General features: G+C 38.3%; 1 protein-coding gene across 1 annotated transcript in view; it reads left to right on the top strand.

Annotated features, from left to right (window-relative positions):
* LOC128655683 (sulfotransferase 6B1) overlaps positions 1 to 9122 on the top strand; it is a gene marked incomplete at its 5' end in the record, with an annotated part of 43831 nt that extends 34709 nt beyond the window's left edge. The window contains 1 exon segment of the mRNA XM_053709266.1: positions 8833 to 9122. Coding sequence (XP_053565241.1) covers positions 8833 to 8963 — 131 coding nt within the window.
* Between the last annotated feature and the right edge of the window lie 14553 nt (positions 9123 to 23675).

Here is a 23675-nt window from a genome sequence, read left to right as displayed (position 1 = left end):
ATTGCAGAGCAGTGTGGGTTTACATTGCCTCCTTATACAGGGACCCATCTGCTCTAGTTTCTCATATTGACTTTTCACTGCCTTCTTAGACTCCATTGGAGTTGAACCTCCCTTGTAACACCAGTCAGATTAGGTTACTCTATTCACAGGTTTCTTCGTGGGTCCCTTCATTTCTACACCATTTTCAATCTTCTGTTTCTTTTTGTTTTTAGTTTCACCAACTGTCCACTCAACATTCAGAGAGGTTTGAAGGTCAGAGGTTGAAGCAGAGGTGCTTATCAGCTGCTCTTTCTTATTGGAATCAATCCTCTTTCGCTTGGCAAGAGATAGCAGCACCTTTTCCACACTATCAGCCCTTCTGCTGCTTTCTGGGTCAAAATCTATCCAATTTCCAGCTTCTCTGCATCTCCATTTCTTCTCCATGGCTCTAACTACTGAGCAATTCTGCCCAGACACATGAAGCCAACTGAAATAACTGAAATAACCGAAAGGGCTGTGCATGTGCACTCATAGAATGTAATACTGTATTTTTGCCAGTATTTTGAAAATCATTTTATAACTAGGGCTAGAAACCCCTTATTAGAATAGTAGAACCTCGCACTTTCAAAATGGACTTTTAAAAAGTGCCAGAACCCCAAAATTAGAACCAATGCTAAGGCCCTGATATTCAAAACCTCTGTGCTCAGGTGAGATATATATTCTTAAATCATCCTCCAGCACTGCGACATCCCTAGTGAAAATTTCAATAGGCAGATTTTGCTTTAATTCTCCAAGTTGCGTTCCCTGTATTTCTGTATGTGAAGGAGAGACAAGCCCAGTGCACTTCTCACAACAAGGTATTTTTTTCTGGATCTTCTACTTGTGTTAGCTGGTGTTTTAGAAAGAATCTCAGACAAATCCAGATCCTTCAATAATATTAGCCAATATGTTGGTATTATTTTCTTGTTGTTTTGATATTGACTAGTAGTAGTCTAGTAGTAGTAGACTAGTCTGAAATCTTGCTATCCCCTGCTTTTCTGTCATTTTACAACAAATCCCTCTTTTTGGTACGTGAACTCAGGCCCTGCACTGAAATCTTGCTATCCCCTGCTTTTCTGTCATTTTACAACAAATCCCTCATTTTGGTACGTGAACTCAGGCCCTTCACTGAAATCTTGCTATCCCCTGCTTTTCTGTCATTTTACAACAAATCCCTCTTTTTGGTACGTGAACTCAGGCCCTGCACTGAAATCTTGCTATCCCCTGCTTTTCTGTCATTTTACAACAAATCCCTCTTTTTGGTACGTGAACTCAGGCCCTGCACTGAAATCTTGCTATCCCCTGCTTTTCTGTCATTTTACAACAAATCCCTCTGTGTGTGTGTGTGTGTGTGTGTGTGTGTATGTATGTATGTATGTATGTATGTGTATATATATATATATATATATATATATATATATATATATATATATTGAGCAATTGAATTTAGTCAGTTAAAATTAAGTCCTGCATTTTTTGTAATGATTTTTCCCAATGTCTCAATTCTAATGTCTAGTTAATTGCCATGTGATGCTCACTCCTTATCAATACTTGCTATAACTCTAAAATGTATAGTTTTCTTATGTCACAGTTTTAACCCCCTCCAAATTTTATTGTCTGTTTACTTAACTCATCTCACCCTGACCAGATTCTAACATTCCAATTGGCCTTACCAACTGTCTTTGATTAGCAATTAAGTAAATTTAGTGGACTCAGCTGACTGCCCTACCTGTATATATTTCAGACTAGCTTGGGGAAGTGCATTGCACAGGGGTTTGTGCATTGGTAACAGGGCTGTGTACTTTTAACAATAGCATATGTTCACATTTTGAAAGTGAACATTTTATAAGTGAGGCATTAATTTTTAAGAATTATACAAGAATTCAACAAGGATTGGGCAAGGGGCAAAACACAAGGCAAGTACTCTTGTAATACTATGTTTTTTGTATCTCATTGTATCCTTTTGCAAGTGCTGCTGTAACACTGTGTCTTATGTGTTTACTTGGCTCCCACTTTCATAATAATGCTCAATATCTTCATATTCCTTTTTGCTACCTCTTGTCTCTATAACAAACTACATTACTCACTTACTCCTTCTCTCTCTCCACCTGCACTGTTCATTAGCCCATCTCTCTTATACTCACCTTACTTTTGTACTCATGAACTCTACTTATTCCTAAATACTCTTTCTCCCCCCTGCATTTCAGTTAAACAACAGTCTCATTACTGCAAATCTGCTTCTCATCTCATGTCACTCTCCCTCTTGCTCATACTAGCTGCTGGCGACATCTCCTCTAATCCTGGTCCCTCACAACCTCCTAACCTTTCACATCCTTGTGTGCCTTTCAATAGACTTCATAAACTAAACTCTGGTAACCTTAATCGCATTCCTCTTACATCTAAAAACCCCTCCCCCTTCACTTGTTCACTCTGGAACTCTCGCTCTGTTTGCAACAAGCTAACTTCTATCCATGATCTCTTTATCTCCCACTCTCTTAACCTTCTGGCTCTTACAGAAACCTGGCTCTCTACTTCAGACACAGCATCCACTGCTGCACTGTCACATGGGGGTCTCCATTTCAGCCACACTCCTAGGTCTGGCAATAGACAAGGAGGTGGTGTCGGTATTTTACTTTCCTCTCGTTGCACCTTCCAACAAATACAGCCCTTCTCTTCACTCACATTTTCTTCGTTTGAAGCACACATGATTCGGTTATTCTCTCCCCTCTCTATACGTGTTGCAGTCATATACCGCCCCCCTGGCTCCCCAACTCAATTTTTAGATCACTTTGCTGTCTGGCTTCCTTATTTCCTTTCCTCAGACACCCCTGCACTCATTCTTGGCGACTTCAACATCCCCCTCAACAATCCCACTGCCTCATCTGCTAAACAACTTCTGCAACTCACTTCCTCTTTCGGTCTGTCACAATGGACTGATTCTCCCACTCACAAAGACGGTCACTCCCTTGACCTGATCTTTAGCTATCGATGCACTCTCTCAAACTTCTCAAACTCCCCTTTTCCTCTTTCTGACCACCATCTCCTTACCTGCAACATATCATCCCTTCCTACAACTCTCCCACCTTCTACTCCTCACACCAAACTTCACAGAAGCATTAGGTCTTTAGATCAGCAACAACTTGCTAATTCCCTTCAACCACTCCTCTCATCCTTCTCCTCCTTTTCCTGCCCTGAACAATCTATCTGCCACTATAATTCCACCCTTATATCCGTCCTTGACAATCTCGCCCCTCTTACCACTGCTAGGAAATCACACACTCATCCCCAGCCCTGGCATACTCCTCTGACACGGTACCTACGCAGATGTTCCCGTACTGCTGAACGGCATTGGAGAAAATCACGGAGTTCAGCTGATTTTCTTCACTACAAATTCATCTTGAACTCCTACTACTCTGCCCTTAATCTCCACAAGCAACACTACTTCTCTACTCTTATCTCTAATCTTTCTTCAAACCCAAAACGTCTGTTCTCCACTTTCAATACTCTCCTCCGCCCTCCCCCACTTCCTAATACAACTTCTCTGTCAGCTCAAGACTTTGCCAGTCACTTCATTAACAAAATTGATTCCATCAGACATGAAATCAGCTCTCAACACAATTCCATTCTCTCCCCCCCTCAAATACTCTCACTCAACCACAACCCTCATAACCTGAAACTTAGTTCATTCTCCCCTGTTACTGAGGACGAAGTTTCAGCACTTATACTGTGCTCTCACCTCACTACCTGTCCCCTTGACCCTATCCCCTCACAGATGCTCCCCTCTCTCTCTGCTACCCTTACCCCTATACTAACACACATTTTCAACCTCTCCCTCAGCACTGGTACATTTCCCTCATCAATGAAACATGCACTGGTCACACCCATCCTCAAAAAACCTTCCCTTGATCCTACCTCCCCATCCAACTACCGCTCAATTTCCCTCCTCCCTCTTGCTTCAAAGCTTCTCGAAAAACTAGCATATGCACGCCTATCCCATTTCCTTATGTTAAACTCCCTTCTTGACCCGCTGCAATCTGGATTTCGTCCCTATCACTTCACAGAGACAGCTATTGTTAAGGTCACCAACGACCTACTTACAGCTAAATCAAAAGGCCACTTCTCTCTGCTTATCCTCCTTGATCTGTCCGCAGCCTTTGACACTGTCGACCACCCTCTTTTGCTCCAAACCCTCCAATCCTTCAGTATCTGTGACACAGCCCTTTCGTGGCTCTCCTCCTACCTGTCAAACCGTACCTTCAGTGTAGCCTTCTCTGGGGCTTCCTCTGCCCCGTCACCACTTTCTGTCGGAGTACCGCAAGGCTCTGTCCTCGGCCCCCTTCTCTTCTCAATCTATACGTCATCACTAGGTTCCCTTATTAAGTCCCACGGTTTCCAATATCATTTGTATGCCGATGACACCCAAATCTACTTCTCTGCACCAGAACTATCTCCTTCCTTGCTAACCCGTATCACTAACTGTCTTTCTCACATTTCTTCCTGGATGTCCTCTCACTACCTCAAGCTAAATCTCTCCAAAACTGAGCTCCTCATTTTCCCCCCTTCTTCCAAAATCTCCACCCCCAATATCTCTATAACTGTCGACAACTCCATCATTACCCCTACCCCGCATGCCCAATGTCTCGGGGTCACATTTGACTCAGATCTTTCCTTCACTCCTCACATTCAGTCCTTGGCTACAGCCTGCCGCTTCCACCTTAAAAACATCTCTAAAATTAGACACTTCCTTACACAAGACACAACTAAGATTTTAATCCACTCTCTCATTCTTTCCCGCCTTGATTACTGCAACTCTGTCCTCTCTGGTCTCCCCACCTGCCGCCTAGCTCCTTTACAATCCATAATGAATGCCTCTGCCAGACTCATCTTCCTTACACGTCGCTCTTCATCTGCTGCGCCTCTCTGCCATTCCCTTCACTGGCTTCCTCTTGCCTCTAGGATCAAACACAAAACTCTCACTCTTACATACAAAGCCCTCAACTGCACTGCTCCCCCCTACATCTCAGACCTTGTCTCCAGATACTCTCCCTCCCGTCCCCTTCGCTCTGCTCATGACCTCCTACTCTCCTCCTCTCTTGTCACCTCATCACACTCCCGTTTACAGGACTTCTCCAGACTGGCTCCCATCTTGTGGAACTCTCTGCCTCGCTCCACAAGACTCTCTTCTAGTTTTAAAAGCTTCAAGTGCTCCCTAAAGACTCTACTGTTCAGGGACGCATACAACCTACGCTAACCTTTCCTAATACCAGTTCCTCTCCTCCACTGCAATCCCCTGAACCCTCTTAGCATGTAAGCCTAAAAGTCCAGCTGTTTGTAGATCACCTTCTTAAGAGCTGACTACAACAGTGCAACTCTTGGCAGGGCCCTCTACCCTATAATTGTTTTGTTGCACTCCCCCTTTGTTTATAGCGCTGCGGAATCTGTTGGCGCTCTACAAATAACCGATAATAATAATAATAATAATAATAATAGTAGTAAGAAGTGAATACAGCGCCAACAAGAGGCCAAGGGATAAATATACTCACAGAGAGATAAAAGAAGATTATTTAATGAACCATGTTAAAAAGCATCAGTAATAAAAGACTATATATAAAAAATGTAAAAAGCACATATAAATAAAATTGCAAATACAGGAATATCTTACAGAAGCGGCTCAAAGGGCCAAAGCTGATAATTACAATTAAAACAGAGGTAATAACAGGTGATCAGTGTGAGTGGTACACCAGAATAAGAGTGTATACTAATAAAACAGAATTAGCCTAAGTACAACTATAACAAGTGCATCAAGCAAAAAACTAATAAACAATAGTACAAACAATAGTGTTAAAAAATAGTGTTTCAAAAATAGTGTTCCAAAAAATAGAAAATTGCACTGCAGTGCAAAAAAAAGGGGGGTAGCAAAATAATTGTATAGATACGATCAAATAGTGAGTGAGTGCAAATGGATATAAAAATGCTAGCTACTTAATCCAGTGAGGTTAAGATATAATTAAATAAAATACACAATATGCAATGACATAAAAAATAAAATATAATCCAAAAAAGTGTTCAAAAAGTTGATCAACAAATGTTAGTGAAGAACAAAAATAAGTCAATCAAAACTAAAAAATGGAAAAAATGGGTGATGAAAAGCAAGGTAAAAGTGAGGAAATTGATTCCTTCCAATGTTAGTTACTTTAACAGATCCAAATTCCTGAGTGTGGTAGCTGAAGTAGCTGATTGGATCCTAGCACCTGTCAGCTGCTCCTATGGTATCCTAAAAAGTGTCCCTGTAAAAAAAGAAATTCACAACATAGTGTATCCAATATGAGAATGAAGTAAAGATTAAAATAATGCTTACCAATATGTCAACGCGTTTCTGCCCTCAAAAAAGGGCCTTTCTCAAGACTAGCTAGTCTTGAGAAAGGCCCTTTTTTGAGGGCAGAAACGCGTTGACATATTGTCTTTTATCTTGAACAGAAGATGGTAAAAAGTTAAAAAAATCACATTAAAATTCACATAATTTACAGTTCACAAAGTAAATTACATAATGACTACAATATATATATATATATATATATATATATCTTCAAATGTAGAGCGCACTCCCACCTAAGGAACAGCTACCAGGGTGCAGGCAAATGCACTCATAAAAATAGAAAAAGGCATGCACTCTCTGGATTTGAGCAAAATAAGGGCTTTAATGGCACGTCAAAAAGGTAACGTTTTGGGGATCAATCACCCCTTCATTAGGCCAAGGTCTGATGAAGGGGTGATTGATCCCCGAAACGTTACCTGTCATTAAAGCACTTATTTTGCACAAATCCAGAGAGTGCATGCCTTTTTCTATTTATATATATATATATATATATAGTATATCACAAAAGTGAGTACACCCCTCACATTTTTGTAAATATTTTATTATATCTTTTCATGTGACAACACTGAAGAAATGACACTGTGCTACAATGTAAAGTAGTGATTGTACAGCCTGTATAACAGAGTAAATTTATTGTCCCCTCAAAATAACTCAACACACAGCCATTAATGTCTAAACCATTGGCAACAAAAGTGAGTTCACTCCTAAGTGGAAATGTCCAAATTGGGCCCAAAGTTTCAATATTTTGTGTGGCCACCATTATTTTTTTTTTCAGCACTGCCATAACCCTCATAGGCATGAAGTTCACCAGAGCTTCACAAACACACAAAGATATATATACAGGTAGCCCTCAATTTACGCCGGGGTTAGGTTCCAGAAGGAATGTTGTAAATCGAAACTGTTGTAAATTGAAACCCAGTTTATAATGTAAGTCAATGGGAAGTGAGGGAGATAGGTTCCAGACCCCTTTCAAAATTGTCATAAGTAAAACCTAATACATTTATTTTAACAGCTTTGAAATGAAGACTTTAAATGCTAAACAGCATTATAAACCTAATAAAATAATCACACAACACAGAATATATAATTAAACTAAGTTAAATGAACAAAAACATTTGCTAAACAGCATTGTAAACCTAATAAAATAATCACACAACACAGACTTCACTTGCATTATTCTGCAAACAGTTCTTTCTATGCATTCCAATCTGGACTGATTTATAGACAGGAAGATCTTGTTCCTTTGAAACCTGCTCGATAGCTCAGGTCTGGTTAAACCAATTAATTTCAGCTTGCTTGGCTTTGCTGCAACACAAGCGGGCAGCTCCACCTACTGGCTATTTTAATAAATGCACTGCTTCTCAATGCTTTTCAATAGCAGTCACATGACTGGAAAAAAAGGTTGTTATTCTGAAACGGTGTAAATTGAACCGTTGTAAAACGAGGGCCCCCTGTATATATATACAACTTTTTTTTATTGTGCATTATAAAAAAAAATACATACTGTGTGTATATATATATATATATATATATATATATATATATATATATATATATATATATATATATATATTGTAAGACAGCAGGCACATTTATTGTTAAAATATAAATATATTGTTAATGTAAAGCTGATAAACAATATTTATTTAATTTATACTTGCTTTTTAAAATTTGATAAAATAAAAATTTGCAAGTGCTTGAGCGAATACCAAGGGCCCGATGATCTAACACTCTCTCCTCTGGCGCGATAATGTAAGGAGTCTCATCAGTATGGCGGGGCCCCTCAAAGAACTTTAGAAACACAAATTTTACCTTGATATATGTTTATCTCACAATGCAAGTTTACCCTAGTCAAAAAGGAGGATTGAATAGGAGTCATTCTGAAGTAACCGATAACTCCAGACTAGTCATCAGAAGCCATCCTGAAGTTTGCCGAAATAATGCCTAGAAGCATTAGAGGCATTTCCTGGCTGTTCATGCTTGTGAAATAATCAGCTAATCAATCTAAAATTATCACCTAGAAATGTTTTACCTTAGCTGATGACTTTACAAACCTGATGATTTGCAAATGGCTTCTAAAGTAGTTTGTTGATCATCAAATGACTCCAGAATGGTCTCTAAAGTAATCATGTTTGTCTTGGGTATGTACGTGAAGAAGAGACTCTTATAATACAATTTAAGGTCTAAAACAATTCTGAAGATTTTGTGTGATTTCTCTCCACTGTGGCAAGTTTTTGATCATTGTCCGTAGTTTCTGTGCACATGTTAGCACACTCCCACTTCCTGTACAGACCCCAGCCCCTTTGCAGGGCTGTCTGTTACCACAAGCTATGGAAAATCTGTATTAACAAAGGCTTCAATATCATGTGACATTCTATATGTGTTTAAAACATAGGAAATTTGAGGATGACATTTGTTTGACATTTTTCTCCATGTAGGTGATGTTGGTGACTGGAAGAATCATTTTTCTGAAGCTCAAAGTCAAGCTATGGATGCAAAATTTCAACAATGTCTTGCAGGAACCAAAGTAGGGGAAAGGATTAAATACAACGTATATTGCAAATGGTGACTCTACCCTAAATATCTAACCGAATAAAAAAAAAATCTGTCTGAGAAATAATTATAAATCACTAGCTTAGTATCACAATAATGATTTTATAATACATACAAATATAATATTTCTCTTCATAAAATACTTATTAAAGGTTTCTGAAAGTCAAAACGTAAACTCAAGATTCTATTTATTTTTTTCCTGTGTTCTTTTGTTATCCATTGCAGTTTTCTCAGTTACATATATATTTATATATATATTATTATTATTATTATCAGGTATTTGTAGAGCGCCAACAGATTCCGCAGTGCTGTAAACATAGTCGGTGTACAGGATAGCTTTTGTTGGGGTCAAGTGGGTAGAGAGCCCTGCCGAGAGTTTCACTGTTGTAGTCGACTCTTATGAAGCGATCTGTAAACAGCTGGGCCCATAGGCTTACATTCTAAGGGGTTCAAGGGGAAAGCAATGGAGTTGGGAAAGGATAGTGTTGGTTGTATGCATCCCTGAATAGTAGAGTTTTTAGGGAGTGCTTGAAGCTGTTAAAACTAGGGGAGAGTCTTATGGAGCGAGGCAGGGAATTCCACAAGATGGGGGCCAGTCTGGAGAAGTCCTGTAAACGGGAATGTGAGGAAGTAACAAGAGAGGAGGAGATCCTGAGCTGATCGAAGGGGACGGGAGGGAGAGTATCTAGAGACAAGTTCTGAGATGTAGGGGGGAGCAGTGCAGTTGAGAGCTTTATATGTCAGGGTGAGGATTTTATGTTTAATCCTAGATTCAAGAGGAAGCCAGTGAAGGGATTGGCAGAGAGGTGCAGCAGATGAAGAGCAACGAGTAAGGAAGATGAGCCTGGCAGAGGCATTCATAATGGATTGTAAAGGAGCTATGCGGCAGCTAGGTAGACCAGAGAAGACGGAGTTGCAGTAGTCGAGGCGGGAAAGGATGAGAGAGTTGATTAAAATCTTGGTTGTATCTTGTGTAAGGAAATGTCTAATTTTAGCGATGTTTTTAAGGTGGAAGCAGCAGGCTTTAGCTAAGGACTGAATGTGAGGAGTGAAGGAAAGATCTGAATCAAGTGTGACCCCAAGACATTGGGCGTGCGGGGTAGGGGTAATGATGGAGTTATCAACAGTTATAGAAATTTTGGGGGTGGAGACATTGGAAGAAGGGGGAAAAATAAGGAGTTCAGTTTTGGAGAGATTTAGCTTAAGGTAGTGAGAGGACATCCAAGATGAGATGTGAGAAAGACAGTTAGTGACACAGGTTAGTAAGGAAGGAGGTAGGTCTGGTGCAGAGAGGTAGATTTGGGTGTCATCAGCATACAAATGGTATTGAAACCCATGGGACTTTATTAAGGAACCTAGTGACGATGTGTAGATTGAAAAGAGAAGGGGACCAAGGACAGAGCCTTGAGGTACCCCAACAGAAAGTGTTAATGGGGCAGAGGATGCTCCGGAGAAGGCTACACTCTGGCCCCAATTTATCAAAGGTCTTGCGGACCTGATCCGACACTGCGGATCAGGTCCGCAAGACCTCGCTAAATGCGGAGAGCAATACGCTCTCCGCATTTAACATTGCACCAGCAGTTCACAAGAGCTGCTGGTGCAACGCCGCCCCCTGGTGACTCGCGGCCGAGGGAGTTGACAATCAACCCGATCGTATTCGATCGGGTTGATTTCCGACGATTCCTGTCCGCCTGCTCAGAGCAGGCGGACAGGGTTATGGAGCAGCGGTCTTTAGACCGCTGCTTCATAAGTTGTGTTTCTGGCGAGTCTGAAGATTCGCCAGAAACACGGCCCTTCAAGCTCTGTACGGAGCTTGATAAATGGGCCTGTAAATGTATGGTTAGTCAGATAGGAAGAGAACCACGAGAGAGCTGTGTCACAGATGCCGAAGGATTGGAGGGTTTGGAGCAGAAGAGGATGGTCAACAGAGTCAAAGGCTGCAGACAGGTCAAGGAGGATAAGCAGAGAGAAGTGGCCTTTGGATTTTGCTGTAAGTAGGTCATTGGTAACCTTGACAATTGCTGTCTCTGTAGAGTGATGGGAACGAAATCCAGATTGCAGTGGGTTAAGAAGAGAGTTTAGTGTAAGGAAATGGGATAGACATGCATAAACTAGCTTTTCAAGGAGCTTTGAGGCAAGAGGGAGTAGGGAAATAGGGCGGTAATTGGAAGGGGAGGTTGGATCGAGGGAAGGTTTTTTGAGGCTAGGTGTGACCAGTGCATGTTTTAGAGATGAGGGAAATATACCAGTGCTGAGGGAGAGGTTGAAAATGTGTGTGAGTATGGGGGTGAGGGTAGAAGAGAGGGAGGGGAGTAGCTGTGAGGGGATGAGGTTGAGGGGACAGGTAGTGAGGTGGGAGGATAGCATAAGGGCAGAAACTTCATCCTCATTAACAGGGGCAAAAGAGCTGCATTTTTGGATATTTGGGTTTTGGGTGAGCTTTTGAGGGGGTGGGAGATTTGAAGTATGTTGAGAGCTGATTTCACTTCTGAAGGAATCAATTTTGTTGTTGAAGTGGCTGGCAAAATCTTGAGCTGAGAGAGAGGTTGTCTTAGGAGGTGGGGGTGGGCAGAGAAGAGTGTTGAACATGGAGAACAGACGTTTAGGGTTAGAGGAAAGAGTAGAGATGAGATTAGAAAAATATTGTTGCTTATGAAGATTAAGGGCAGAATAGTAGAAGTTCAGGATGAACCTGTAGTGAAGAAAGTCAGCTGAACTCCGAGATTTCCTCCAATGTCGCTCAGCAGTACGGGAGCATCTGCGTAGGTATCGTGTCAGAGGAGTATGCCAGGGCTGAGGATGAGAGTGTGGTTTCTGAGCTAAGGTTGGAGGGGCCAGAGTGTCAATGACCGATGTAAGGGTGGAATTATACTGGCAGATAGATTGGTCAGGGCAGGAAAAGGAGGTGATGGATGAGAGGAGAGGTTTGAGGGAGCTAGCGAGCTGATGCAGATCTAGTGACTTAGTGCTTCTGTGAAGTTTGGTGTGGGGGTAGAGGGAGGGGGAGTTGTAGGTAAGGAAGTGATGTTGCAAGTTAGGAGATGATGGTCAGAGAGAGGAAAAGGGGAGTTTGTTAAATTTGAAAGAGTGCATTGATAGGTGAAAGTCAGATGAAGGGAATGACCATCTTTGTGAGTGGGAGAGTCAGTCCATTGTGACAGGCCGAAAGAGGAAGTCAGTTGAAGAAGTTGTTTTGCAGAGGAGGCAGTGGGATTGTCAAGAGGGATGTTAAAGTCGCCAAGAATGAGGGCAGGGGTGTCTGAGGAAAGGAAATAAGGAAGCTAGGCAGCAAAGGGATCTAAAAATTGAGTTGGGGAGCCAGGGGGGCGGTATATGACTGCAACACATATAGAGAGGGGGGAGAATAACCGAATCATGTGTGCTTCAAATGAAGAAAATGTGAGTGAAGAGAAGGGCTGTATTTGTTGGAAGGTGCAACGAGAGGAAAGTAAAATACCAACACCACCTCCTTGTCTATTGCCAGACCTAGGAGTGTGGCTGAAATGGAGACCCCCATGTGACAGTGCAGCAGTGGATGCTGTGTCTGAAGCAGAGAGCCAGGTTTCTGTAAGAGCCAGAAGGTTAAGAGAGTGGGAGATAAAGAGATCATGGATAGAAGTGAGTTTATTGAAAACAGAGCGAGAGTTCCAAAGTGCACAAGTGAAGGGGGATGGGTTTTTAGATGTAAGAGGAATGCGATTAAGGTTACCAGAGTTTAGTTTATGAAGTCTATTGAAAGGCACACAAGGATGTGAAAGGCTAGGAGGTTGTGAGGGACCAGGATTAGGGGAGATGTCGCCAGCAGCTAGTATGAGCAAGAGGGAGAGTGACATGAGATGAGAAGCAGATTTGCAGTAATGAGACTGTTTTTTGGCTGAAGTGCAGGGGGGAGAGAGAGTGTTTAGGAATAGATAAAGTTCATGAGTACAAAAGTAAGGGGAGTATAAGAGAGATGGGCTAATGAACAGTGCAGGTGGGCAAGTAATATATTATATATATATATTTATATATATAAATATATATATTTATATATGGTATTTCTAACAGGTCAACTTAAACAGAATATACATGTAGGCACCAAAATGGCTTGCAGTTCATCTTAGACTGAGTTAATTCATTTTATGACTCTTACTCAATGGTAATACTTAAAGTTTTCTGGCAATGACATATCTAAAACTTCCTTCCTGAGGTGTCCTAGAGAGGTTATTATGATAGTACAAAGCTGTACACCAACAATGGAGTATATCTATAGTTTTACCTTCAATAAAAGTTCTTGCCTTGATGAAAGAAGACGAGGACTAGTAGTTGAATAGCATGGAACCTTGTTTCCTTGTGGATAATTCACTAACATAGCCAGAATAAAAATCCCTACGCTTCTTAACAATATGGAAAACTTTTAATGTAGCCAAATATCTACCGCAGTGGTGATGACTTTGCACATCAGCACACATTCTTCATTGTCCTTCAGATCACACCAAAATTGAAGCGGTCCTTAATTTTACGAACAATAGATAACAACAGTGCAAGTGTTATTCGCAATCAAATATTAAGATACAAATTAAAATCATGCCATTTGTACATTTTGGGATCCTGAAGTGACAATTGAAGTATGCTTATCATACCAAAATACATATGGCATTTATATGGATAATCAGTGATGCGGATGGATTTGGATTACAATATGTAAATGTCACATATGTAAATAAGCATTTACCTTTGCTCAGTGAACAAAGAGGTTACATGAATAGACTTTTACTGTAGACATAAGAGGTGTGAATGGGCTGTTGTATCAGTCAGGTGCCTTCCTAGTTGCCATTTCAAGAACAGCTGATTACACATGAAAAGGCCTTTTTTTCTAGAGCTTTTCTGTTGAAAAGACTTTCCCGGCTCTGGGATTTTAACAAACAAAATAATATTTCATTGTGATCAATCAACAAACTCGACCACCAGTTCAGTTGAAAAGCCAAAAGCAATTTTGGGAGTAAATTGCTGATAGATTGTGATTGACCCCTTTATTTGCTAAAATTAGTGAGGTGGGAATATTGAGTGCCAGTAGATTTGACAATGCCTAGGGCTGCACAAAAACTAAATATACCACAGTGTAGGACTCTGAACGGCTATGTACAGCAATAGAATAAACAACTAAAAGCTGTAATCCAAAGCCCTTAGTAGTTTGACATTTTCTTGTCCAGTTGTGGTACTAGCAGTAAGGAACTGAATGTTTTGAACTCTATTAATATTGGTTCTGAATTTTTGTCTATCCATTTCCCTGTGACAAGGGTGAATTTATGCATCAGCTTATACAGACTCAGGCCAAGGGCAGCAAATTGTTAATGGGGCTGCAAACATATACCTAGGGACAGATATTTGTAACACTACAAATTAATTTATTTATCTTTGTTCTTTCTGGTTCCCCCATTGGGGAAATGGTATCAGATTTCTTAAATGCAACGAACAAGGTACAAATTAAGCTAATAAAGAAGAGCTTGCTGTGACACACTCCTGATCTGTGTACATGCAACATACAACTCAATGTTTGAATACCAGAAACAAATGTTATTTGCCCTATTATATCATTATAATAAGTTGTCCAAAAACAGCCCCATGAGACCTCTGGTGGAGGTGAAATGCATGCTGGTATGTTTTTATTATCGAATTGTTAAAGGGATATTTCTATTATCAATTTTTCTTTATTCTGTTGTTATATTTTGTTGAAAACCAGGGACGTATTCTTAGGGGCTGGCCCATTCCTGAAGTACTATATGGGAGCAGTTTTGTAAGAATTTTATCCATTTGCAAGAGCACTAGATGGCAGCAGTTTTGTAAGAATGATATCCAACTGCAAGAGCACTAGATGGCAGCAGTTTTGTAAGAATGTTATCCAACTGCAAGAGCACTAGATAGCAGCAGTTTTATAAGAATGTTATCCAACTGCAAGAGCACTAGATGGCAGCAGTTTTGTAAGAATGTTATCCAACTGCAAGAGCACTAGATGGCAGCAGTTTTGTAAGAATGTTATCTAACTGCAAGAGCACTAGATGGCAGCAGTTTTGTAAGAATGTTATCCAACTGCAAGAGCACTAGATGGCAGCAGTTTTGTAAGAATGTTATCCAACTGCAAGAGCACTAGATGGCAGCAGTTTTGTAAGAATGTTATCCAACTGCAAGAGCACTAGATGGCAGCAGTTTTGTAAGAATGTTATCCAACTGCAAGAGCACTAGATGGCAGCTATTTTGTAAGAATGTTATCCAACTGCTAGAGCACTAGATGGTAGCTCTATTTCCTGACATGTAGTGCTACAGATTCCTACCTAGGTATCTTTTCAACACAGAATATCATGTGAACGAAGCAAATGTGATAAAATTTGGGTTTCATATCTCTTTAAGGTAATTGTTGAGGCTAAATGTAATCTGAATAATGCCTTTCAAAAATGAACTTAATGACTGTATTAAAAAATGCATGCAAAATTGTCTGTTTTAAAGGGACATTAAAGGGAAATTCCGGTCAAAATTAAAATGCATAGAGATGAATTACACCTTTAAATAGAAACATATTTGCAATATAAATGTATTGGCATAAATGCTTCTAGTAAAAGTTATCGCTGTTTCAGTGTTAACATTTTTCTCAGCACGTGCATGTGAAGCATAGCTACATTTTTCAGTGTACAAGCATTTTAAATACTACACCGGCTTGTGTCATGTCAGCAATTAACAAATTGAGTCATTACCAGATGGTACAAGCACCTTAGGCTGTCTTAACAAGTGCTGTGTTTAAAATGCTGGTGCACGGTGCATACTTAAATACACATTTAAAACAGCTGTAGCTTTTACTAGAAGCATTCTTGCCAATACATGTATATTACAAAAATGCTTCTATACAAAACTGAAATGCATCCAAGTGGATTCCAATTTAAGATGGAATGTCCCTTTAAGCTCACAATTTTATTCCCCACAAAGGCCCAGATTACAAGTGGAGCACAAAAATATTAGCGTATTGTGCACTAACATCACTTAAACGAATTTACTTGCTCTTTTATTATTGTGCTAAAAGTTGAAAGTAATATATTACCGCTTGAGCGAAAGTCAAACATCTTCACGTATGGGAGAGCGCTAAAAAATCCAGGACAGTAATTGCTCCAAAAAAGCTACTATAAACAGAAAGTCAAATAGTGGTGTTGTTTACTTACTTTTAAACTATGGTTTTGTATAGAAAAAGGGTTTAAATAGACATGAAACCCAAACTTTTTCTTTCAGGATTCAGATAGAACATACCATTTTTAACAACTTTCCAATCTACTTATCAGTTTAGCTTCATTCTCTTGCTATGCTTTATTGAAGGAGCAGCAGTGCACTACTGGGCGCTAGCTGAACACATGGGGTGAGTTATCGACAAGAGGCATAGAGGTGAATCCACCAATTAGCAGCTAGCTCTCTGTTCCTGAGCCTAACTAGGTATGCTTTTTAACAAATGATACTAAGAGAAAGAAGTAAATTAGATAACAGTTTATTGGAAAATTGTTAAAAATGGTATGCTCAGAATCATAAAAGAAAATGTTTGGGTTTCAGGTCCTTTTAAAACACTATACACGTACACATATAAACATATACACATATGTACACACAAATACACACACATATATATATATATATATATATATATATATATATATATATATATATATACACATTTCAGCCAGGGGAGTATTAATGCCTAGGCCCATGCCTAGGGTGGCAGATTTTTGGAAGATGAAAGGGGCGGCACTTTTTCCATGCTTTATCACAAGGTGTGCTGGTGACTGGGGAGAACAGCTACACAATCTTAATCTGCACTGCACAGTTCCTATTCTCTTTCCTGCTGCATATAACTTACAGATTGTTGTGCCGACCAAATGAGCCAGATAGCAGCCTGCTCATGCTGTAGTCAGTGATGGCTTGTTGACATACAAAGTGCGGGACAGAGTTCCTGCCCAATAGCTTCTAACACTGCAAGAAACAGGTTCAGCCTCCACAGACTGAGGAGAGAGTGACTGGTGAACCAGTGACTTTCTTAATGGCTGGAAGGAACTGCTCATTTCAGTATTTGTCCCTCGCAGTAGATTGGTTCTACTTGTCCTCAAGGCCGGACTGGGAATAAAAAGCAGCCCTGGAAAAATATAAAGACCAGCCCTATTTTCCGTTGAGTCGGTAGAATGCACATGCCCCATTTTTTTAAAGGGGTTTACTGGGATACTCCTTCCCCCAAAAATTTTTTTGAATTCAATTATATTACTTTGTACTAAATAAAAATGCCAGATTGATGTTATATAGGCACTCTACGACCCAGTTGCATCCATTAGTCAGCCTTTTAAATTGTAGCTTTCCAGCCCCAGCTGCTGCAGCCCACCGGGAAATCTCCTGGTATCCTGATAGGCCAATCCGGCCCTGCATCCAATTATGCATAAAACTGCATTTATTTTTTCATTCCAATGTTTCACTGTTTTAATTTTAATCTATTAACATCATATATTAAACAACTACTAATAATATATAGTTGTTTAAAACCAATAGATTAAAATATTGTTTTTATATTGCGGTTTGATATATATCTGCAATGCAACATTAATCTAGATCTAATAATTTCCATTATTGTGTTTTTTTGGTAGCTATCACTATCTGTGGGTAACAATACATATTTGATCCAATTTAAAATTTATGCACTACTCTTACTATCTAGTTTCCAACGTTTGTTTTGTCTAATCTACAACAGCTATTTTCAAGGTTCAGTTTCTATTGCACTTAGAGATTGTTATCTTCAAAGCCACATACATTTCACTGCAATAGCTGTCGGCTATAATTTATAACTTTGCTCTCTCGCTTATCTATGTCTTACAATGCTTTTTAATTTAATTTATTTTCAATTTTAAGTTTATAAATAAGATTTTTTATTGTATATTTACAATATTGTGCTATAAAATCGAAGTTACATTCTACACTATACAATGTAATATTTAAATAAATTGATATTCACTTTATTATCCATTCTCCATGTATGAACAACCATCAAAGTTAGAAGTATATACTTTTTTTAAATGTGATTTGCTACTATCTAATAACCTTATTCAAAAACCTATATCAAAATTAATTGAATGCAAAATTTATATTTTATTTAATTTAGTATTCTAAGGGACTAAATCTTAAAATGGACATACCTGCTTAATTTGTCTATTAATATTTATAAAGAGATTAAAATTGATAAGAAGTCTCTTATTTAACTACATATATTTTCTTTATTATATTGATGTTCTTTGTAGAAAAGGCTATCTATATATGCTATTTGCAAACGTAACCAGCAGCAGAGAAGCAACAGCGTTGTTGGACCGGACAAATCTTTATCGGACAGATTACCTCTATATATTCAAAAAGTATTCATAAAGTAAGTTTTTAGTTATATCAATAGTAATATAATATCTATTATTAACATTAATTTTACTGTCTTACAATTGAATTATCTATTATAATAATATTTTTTTTTATACAAAACCCTGAATTTATTCTTAGCATCTCCTTTTTTTTCAAGCTACGAAAGTCCCTAACTATATTAAGCATTATAAATATAATTATATTAGCAATCTTTTATGATATTTTGGTAAATTAGTCATTACAAATTCATATCCAATAATGAATAAATAATATATCTTTAAAATTTGTAAACTATTACGATATCTATTTTATGTATGTTCTATATTTAGCTATGTTAGTTAATATTATTTTCTATCTATAACTACGTATTGACTATTATTGAATCTAATATATGACTTTAAATAACAAATATATGTTTATTTCAGTATATTATATGCAAAAAAAAATAATAATTCTCGTATTTGTAATTACGAATGTATAGTGTTTAGTGAACTAGCTAATCACAACTTTTTGTATCGATACATACTCCAAACATATTGGTCCATGTGTTTATATCCCTGAAATATCTATTCAACTGATTAGTATGAATTGACGTTTCACTAGATATTAGAAAGATATACGTTTTTCAAATTTATAATCTTTGACAATTACTCTGATTTTATTTTTTTATCTATTTTAGTATTATTTAGTCTTATTTACTTTAAATATATTGCACTGTGTGTTCAATTAAAAGTGTCATATTGTTATCTGAACATCAAAATCAATATCCATGCAGTATTTTTACATTATAGATTTTAATTTGACTCTACATCCAATCAAGGCCAGACTGGGAATAAAAAGCAGCCCTGGAAAAATATAAAGACCAGCCCTATTTTCCATTGAGTCGGTAGAATGCACATGCCCCATTTTTTAAAAGGGGTTTACTGGGATACTCCTTCCCCAAAAATTTTTTTAGAATTAAATTATATTACTTTGTACTAAATAAAAATGCCAGATTGAAGTTATATAGGCACTCTACAACCCAGTTGCATCCATTAGTCAGCCTTTTAAATTGTAGCTTTCCAGCCCCAGCTGCTGCAGCCCACCGGGAAATCTCCTGGTATCCTGATAGGCCAATCCGGCCCTGCTTGTCCTTCTGGCATATAGTCTGTCACTGGATGAATTTATTAGTACACCATGTTACACACATATAGATAGATAGATAGATAGGCTACCTTGATTAGATAGATAGATAGATAGATAGATAGATAGATAGATAGACTACCTTGATTAGATAGAGAGATAGATAGATAGATAGATAGATAGACAGATGGATGATATAGATAAATAGACAGACTGCCTTGATAAAATGAGTACTGGGTCCACTGTGGACTTCTCCAAGTGTACTAATAAATACACGTATATATACATAGCTATTTTGTTCCCAGCTCTTTTGATTTAGGACATATGTGAGATAAATGTAATTCATGTATCTCCCCTGATATATTATGTCCCAAATCAAAAAGGTTGGGAGAAAAAAAGTTATGCATATTCAGAACATGCAACAAATATTGTAAAAACTTTTTCCCCTCGTTTAGAAATCTTTAAACTGTACTGCTGGATATCAAATATTGTGCAACATTGCCACCTACTGGCATTAAGTAGTATAGCAAAACTAAGAAAAACATATTAAAAGGGATAGTAAACCCAAAAAAATATTTCTAAATTATTAAAAACATTGTGGAATATAAATACTTTCTTAAATTTATCTATATTAAATTTTTTAAAGGGTTTACCTATATTTTCTGTTATAAAATGCAATGTCTGCCAAACCCACCATTAAGCTCATTATAGCAGCCCTATAACGGTGGTCTACTTGGGTAGAACCATCATGGTGCCCCGCATGCGCAGTTTGTCTACACCCATGACGAATATGTGTTCTTATCTATGCTCTGCCTTGAGGCGCATCATCCACAAAGCACCAGAAGCATAAGAGGTTTGTGATGTCTCAGTCCGAGGGAGTGGCTGTCAAGACAGCAGAAGTGTGCAAGCGATTCTTCAAAAACGTTAGTGCGCATGCGATGTTTAACCCCAGCTCAGACCATCAATGTGATAATTAAGATGGTGCCACTGCTTCTTGATTGGATGGAGTGCAATTATGCATATTTAGAATACAGGTGGCCCTCGTTTTACAACAGTTCAATTTACACCGTTTCAGAATAACAACCTTTTTTTCCAGTCATGTGACTGCTATTAAAAAGCATTGAGAAGCAGTGCATTTATTAAAATAGCCAGTAAGTGGAGCTGTCCGCTTGTGTTGCAGCAAAGCCAAGCAAGCTGAAATTAATCAGTTTAACTAGACCTGAGCTATCGAGCAGATTTCAAAGGAACAAGATCTTCCTGTCTAGAAATCAGTCCAGATTGGAATGCATAGAAAGAACTGTTTGCAGAAAAATGCAAGTGAAGTCTGTGTTGTGTGATTATTTTATTAGGTTTATAATGCTGTTTAGCCTTTAAAGTCTTCATTTCAAAGCTTTAAAAATAATGTATTAGGTCTTACTTATGACAATTTTGAGAGGGGCCTGGAACCTATCTCCCTCACTTCCCATTGACTTACATTATAAACTGGATTTCAATTTACAACGGTTTCGATTTACAACCATTCCTTCTGGAACCTAACCCCGGCGTAAACTGAGGGCTACCTGTATTTTTATTTATTTGCCCACTTTTATAGGCGTTCGTTGCCCAGATTTTATGAAAAATAAATATAAAGATTTCACATATTTAGAAGCTTCATTTATAATCAAAGTAAGAACATTTAATAAACTTTATATTCATCTTTATAAAACATTCATTGTTATGTATGACTGGTTACAAAGATTTCTAGCCCTTTAAGGCAATAAATGGTCTAAAACCTGGTCATCAGAATTTTGAGTGCCATGGGCAGCATAAAACCTAAATATGCCACTGATTTGAGCCCTTCCCAGTCCAGCACCTGATCATAGACCATGTTCCCTTTAAATCTTTTTTTTTAACAAACAACCAGAAAGTGATGGTCAACTCTATCCGTACTGCAACATGCCAAAAGTTAAGTAATCTCATAATAAAGTAAACTGAATTAGTACATTAATTAGTTACATATTTAAAATATTTTACATTTATTCACCTGCGCCTTCCCTCCACCCCCTAAATGGCTGTGTTCAGCATTTTATAGATGTGTAAATCAGTCAGCGCCTGCTCAAGAATGCAATGACGCCCCACCCAGTTTTAACATTACTGATTAGCATATCAACCTACTAGCCTCACTGCTGACCTAACTAAGCCTGCCTATCTGCATACAACCAATGCTTATGCACACAAAGTTAGAGTAGAGATGCTCATGTCCCACCTAACATGTAATTTGTGATCGGTTCTGTGTCTTTGTGCATGATGAGGTTCTGTTGCTTGGAACCTGTGACTTCCCCCACAGTGACAGAGACCAAGAGTGATCTGGGTCTCACAGCGACTGACTTAGTCACTGAAGATCTACCCCTTGTCAAGTGCTGCCTGGGTCCCATGGTTGAGATGGCCCTGAGACCAGTCCCACCTGCTCTATACGTTAATATATAAAAGGATTTCCATTGTTAATAGCATGTGTGTAAGGATTTACATTGGAAAAAGTGAGCCATAAGGCTACGCTTCTGATTGGCTCTTTAAAAATGTCAGAGAAAAAAAAAAAGAAAGCGAGAAGCTGGCCAGTGAGGGAGCATGAGTACTGACTATATATATATATATATATACATATATACAAAAAAGATTAGAATGTCTGGGAATAAGAATCCACCGACAAGCCCCAAAAGCGCTCCTAACAGGGAAAATTTAAAGAACTAATACAATGTGTATATATTAAAAATAAATATAGACATTCATATAAACCGGCCTAAGACACAAAATATAGCTGCCAGTCATAAAAAAGAAGAAAGGTCCCTCAAAACCTCTATGGAAATGTAGATACAGAAAGAAACAGGATGGCGCTATACAACATGTTTTACACCTAATAAAAGACTGTGACTAAAAGTAAACGAGAGTCCAGGGACCACACATAAGGAGCTCTCCTAACAGTTAAAATTACAATTACATACAACATTAAGTCATGTTCATGTATGAAAATTCATATAAGATTCACATAAAATGCACATAAATTCATAAAATCTATATATTTTTTTTTTTTTTAAATATAATTTTTATTGAGGTTTACAAACATGCATGACATATAGTTTGCACGGTACAAATATTCATCCGACATAACAAACATAAAGGTCATAAGAATGTACATACACAGTGGAATCAGCGTACAGTCCAGAACAACATATTTATATAGATCTATACATAAATTACAAACTGGAAGACCCTCGGACCTTAAAAAGTTACCCAATATTCATGAAGACACACCAAGCCTCTATATACTGAAGGCATACAGAACTAACCTAATAAAAACTGTAAGATGCAACACCTCATATATTTCAATAAACAGATACTTAAAATTAAAGGTGCAAACCACATAATAAACCTAATTTTTTCATTTTAATAATACGGTAAAGAGCCCCCCTAAGTTTTTAAAACAAAATAGAAGTAAGGAACTCCCCAAGTGAGAAATGGTGGTCACTCTTAGACCACATGTGTCAGAAACAAATGAGGGGCGAAGATTGGGGGGAAGGTTAACTTGGCCACTCTTAGGCCCAATACATAGAGTACTAATGGTAAACGAGCAACCCCCTAGAATACATAGAAGTTAGCGTAAAGCGTACCCCAGTTAAAAAAAGCGTGCGGCCCCTCTTGGACCACAGGTGCTAAATAGAGATAAGGGGTAAATATTGGGGGATATAATAGTAGGGTGGAGTATTTAATCTCTTAGTGTACTCTTTTAGGTTACTATAAATTATGCACACTTCCAAAATTGTCAGATATATAGTACCAAAAGTTTTAAATTGGCTTGATCTCCAAAGCTTAATTTTAGAAGCCACTATCAGATTTCAGAGCATATAGAAATGACTCAAAGGGAAATACAGGTGGCCCTCGGTTTACAACGGTTCAATTTGCACCGTTTCAGAATAACAACTTTTTTTTTCAGTCATGTGACTGCTATTGAAAAGTATTGAGAAGCAGCGCATTGATTAAAATAGCCAGTAGGTTGCGCTGTCCGCTTGTGTTGCAGCAAAGATATGCAAGCCAAGCAAGCTGAAATTAATCACCTTAACTAGACCTGAGCTATCCAGCAGCTTGCAAAGGAATAAGATCTTCCTGTCTATAAATCAGTCCAGATTGGAATGCATAGAAAGAAATGTTTGCAGAAAAATGCAAGTAAAGTCTG

This window comes from Bombina bombina, chromosome 4, assembly GCF_027579735.1.
Source record: "Bombina bombina isolate aBomBom1 chromosome 4, aBomBom1.pri, whole genome shotgun sequence".
Lineage (NCBI taxonomy): Eukaryota > Metazoa > Chordata > Amphibia > Anura > Bombinatoridae > Bombina > Bombina bombina.
This window is presented reverse-complemented; position numbering and strand designations above follow the sequence as displayed.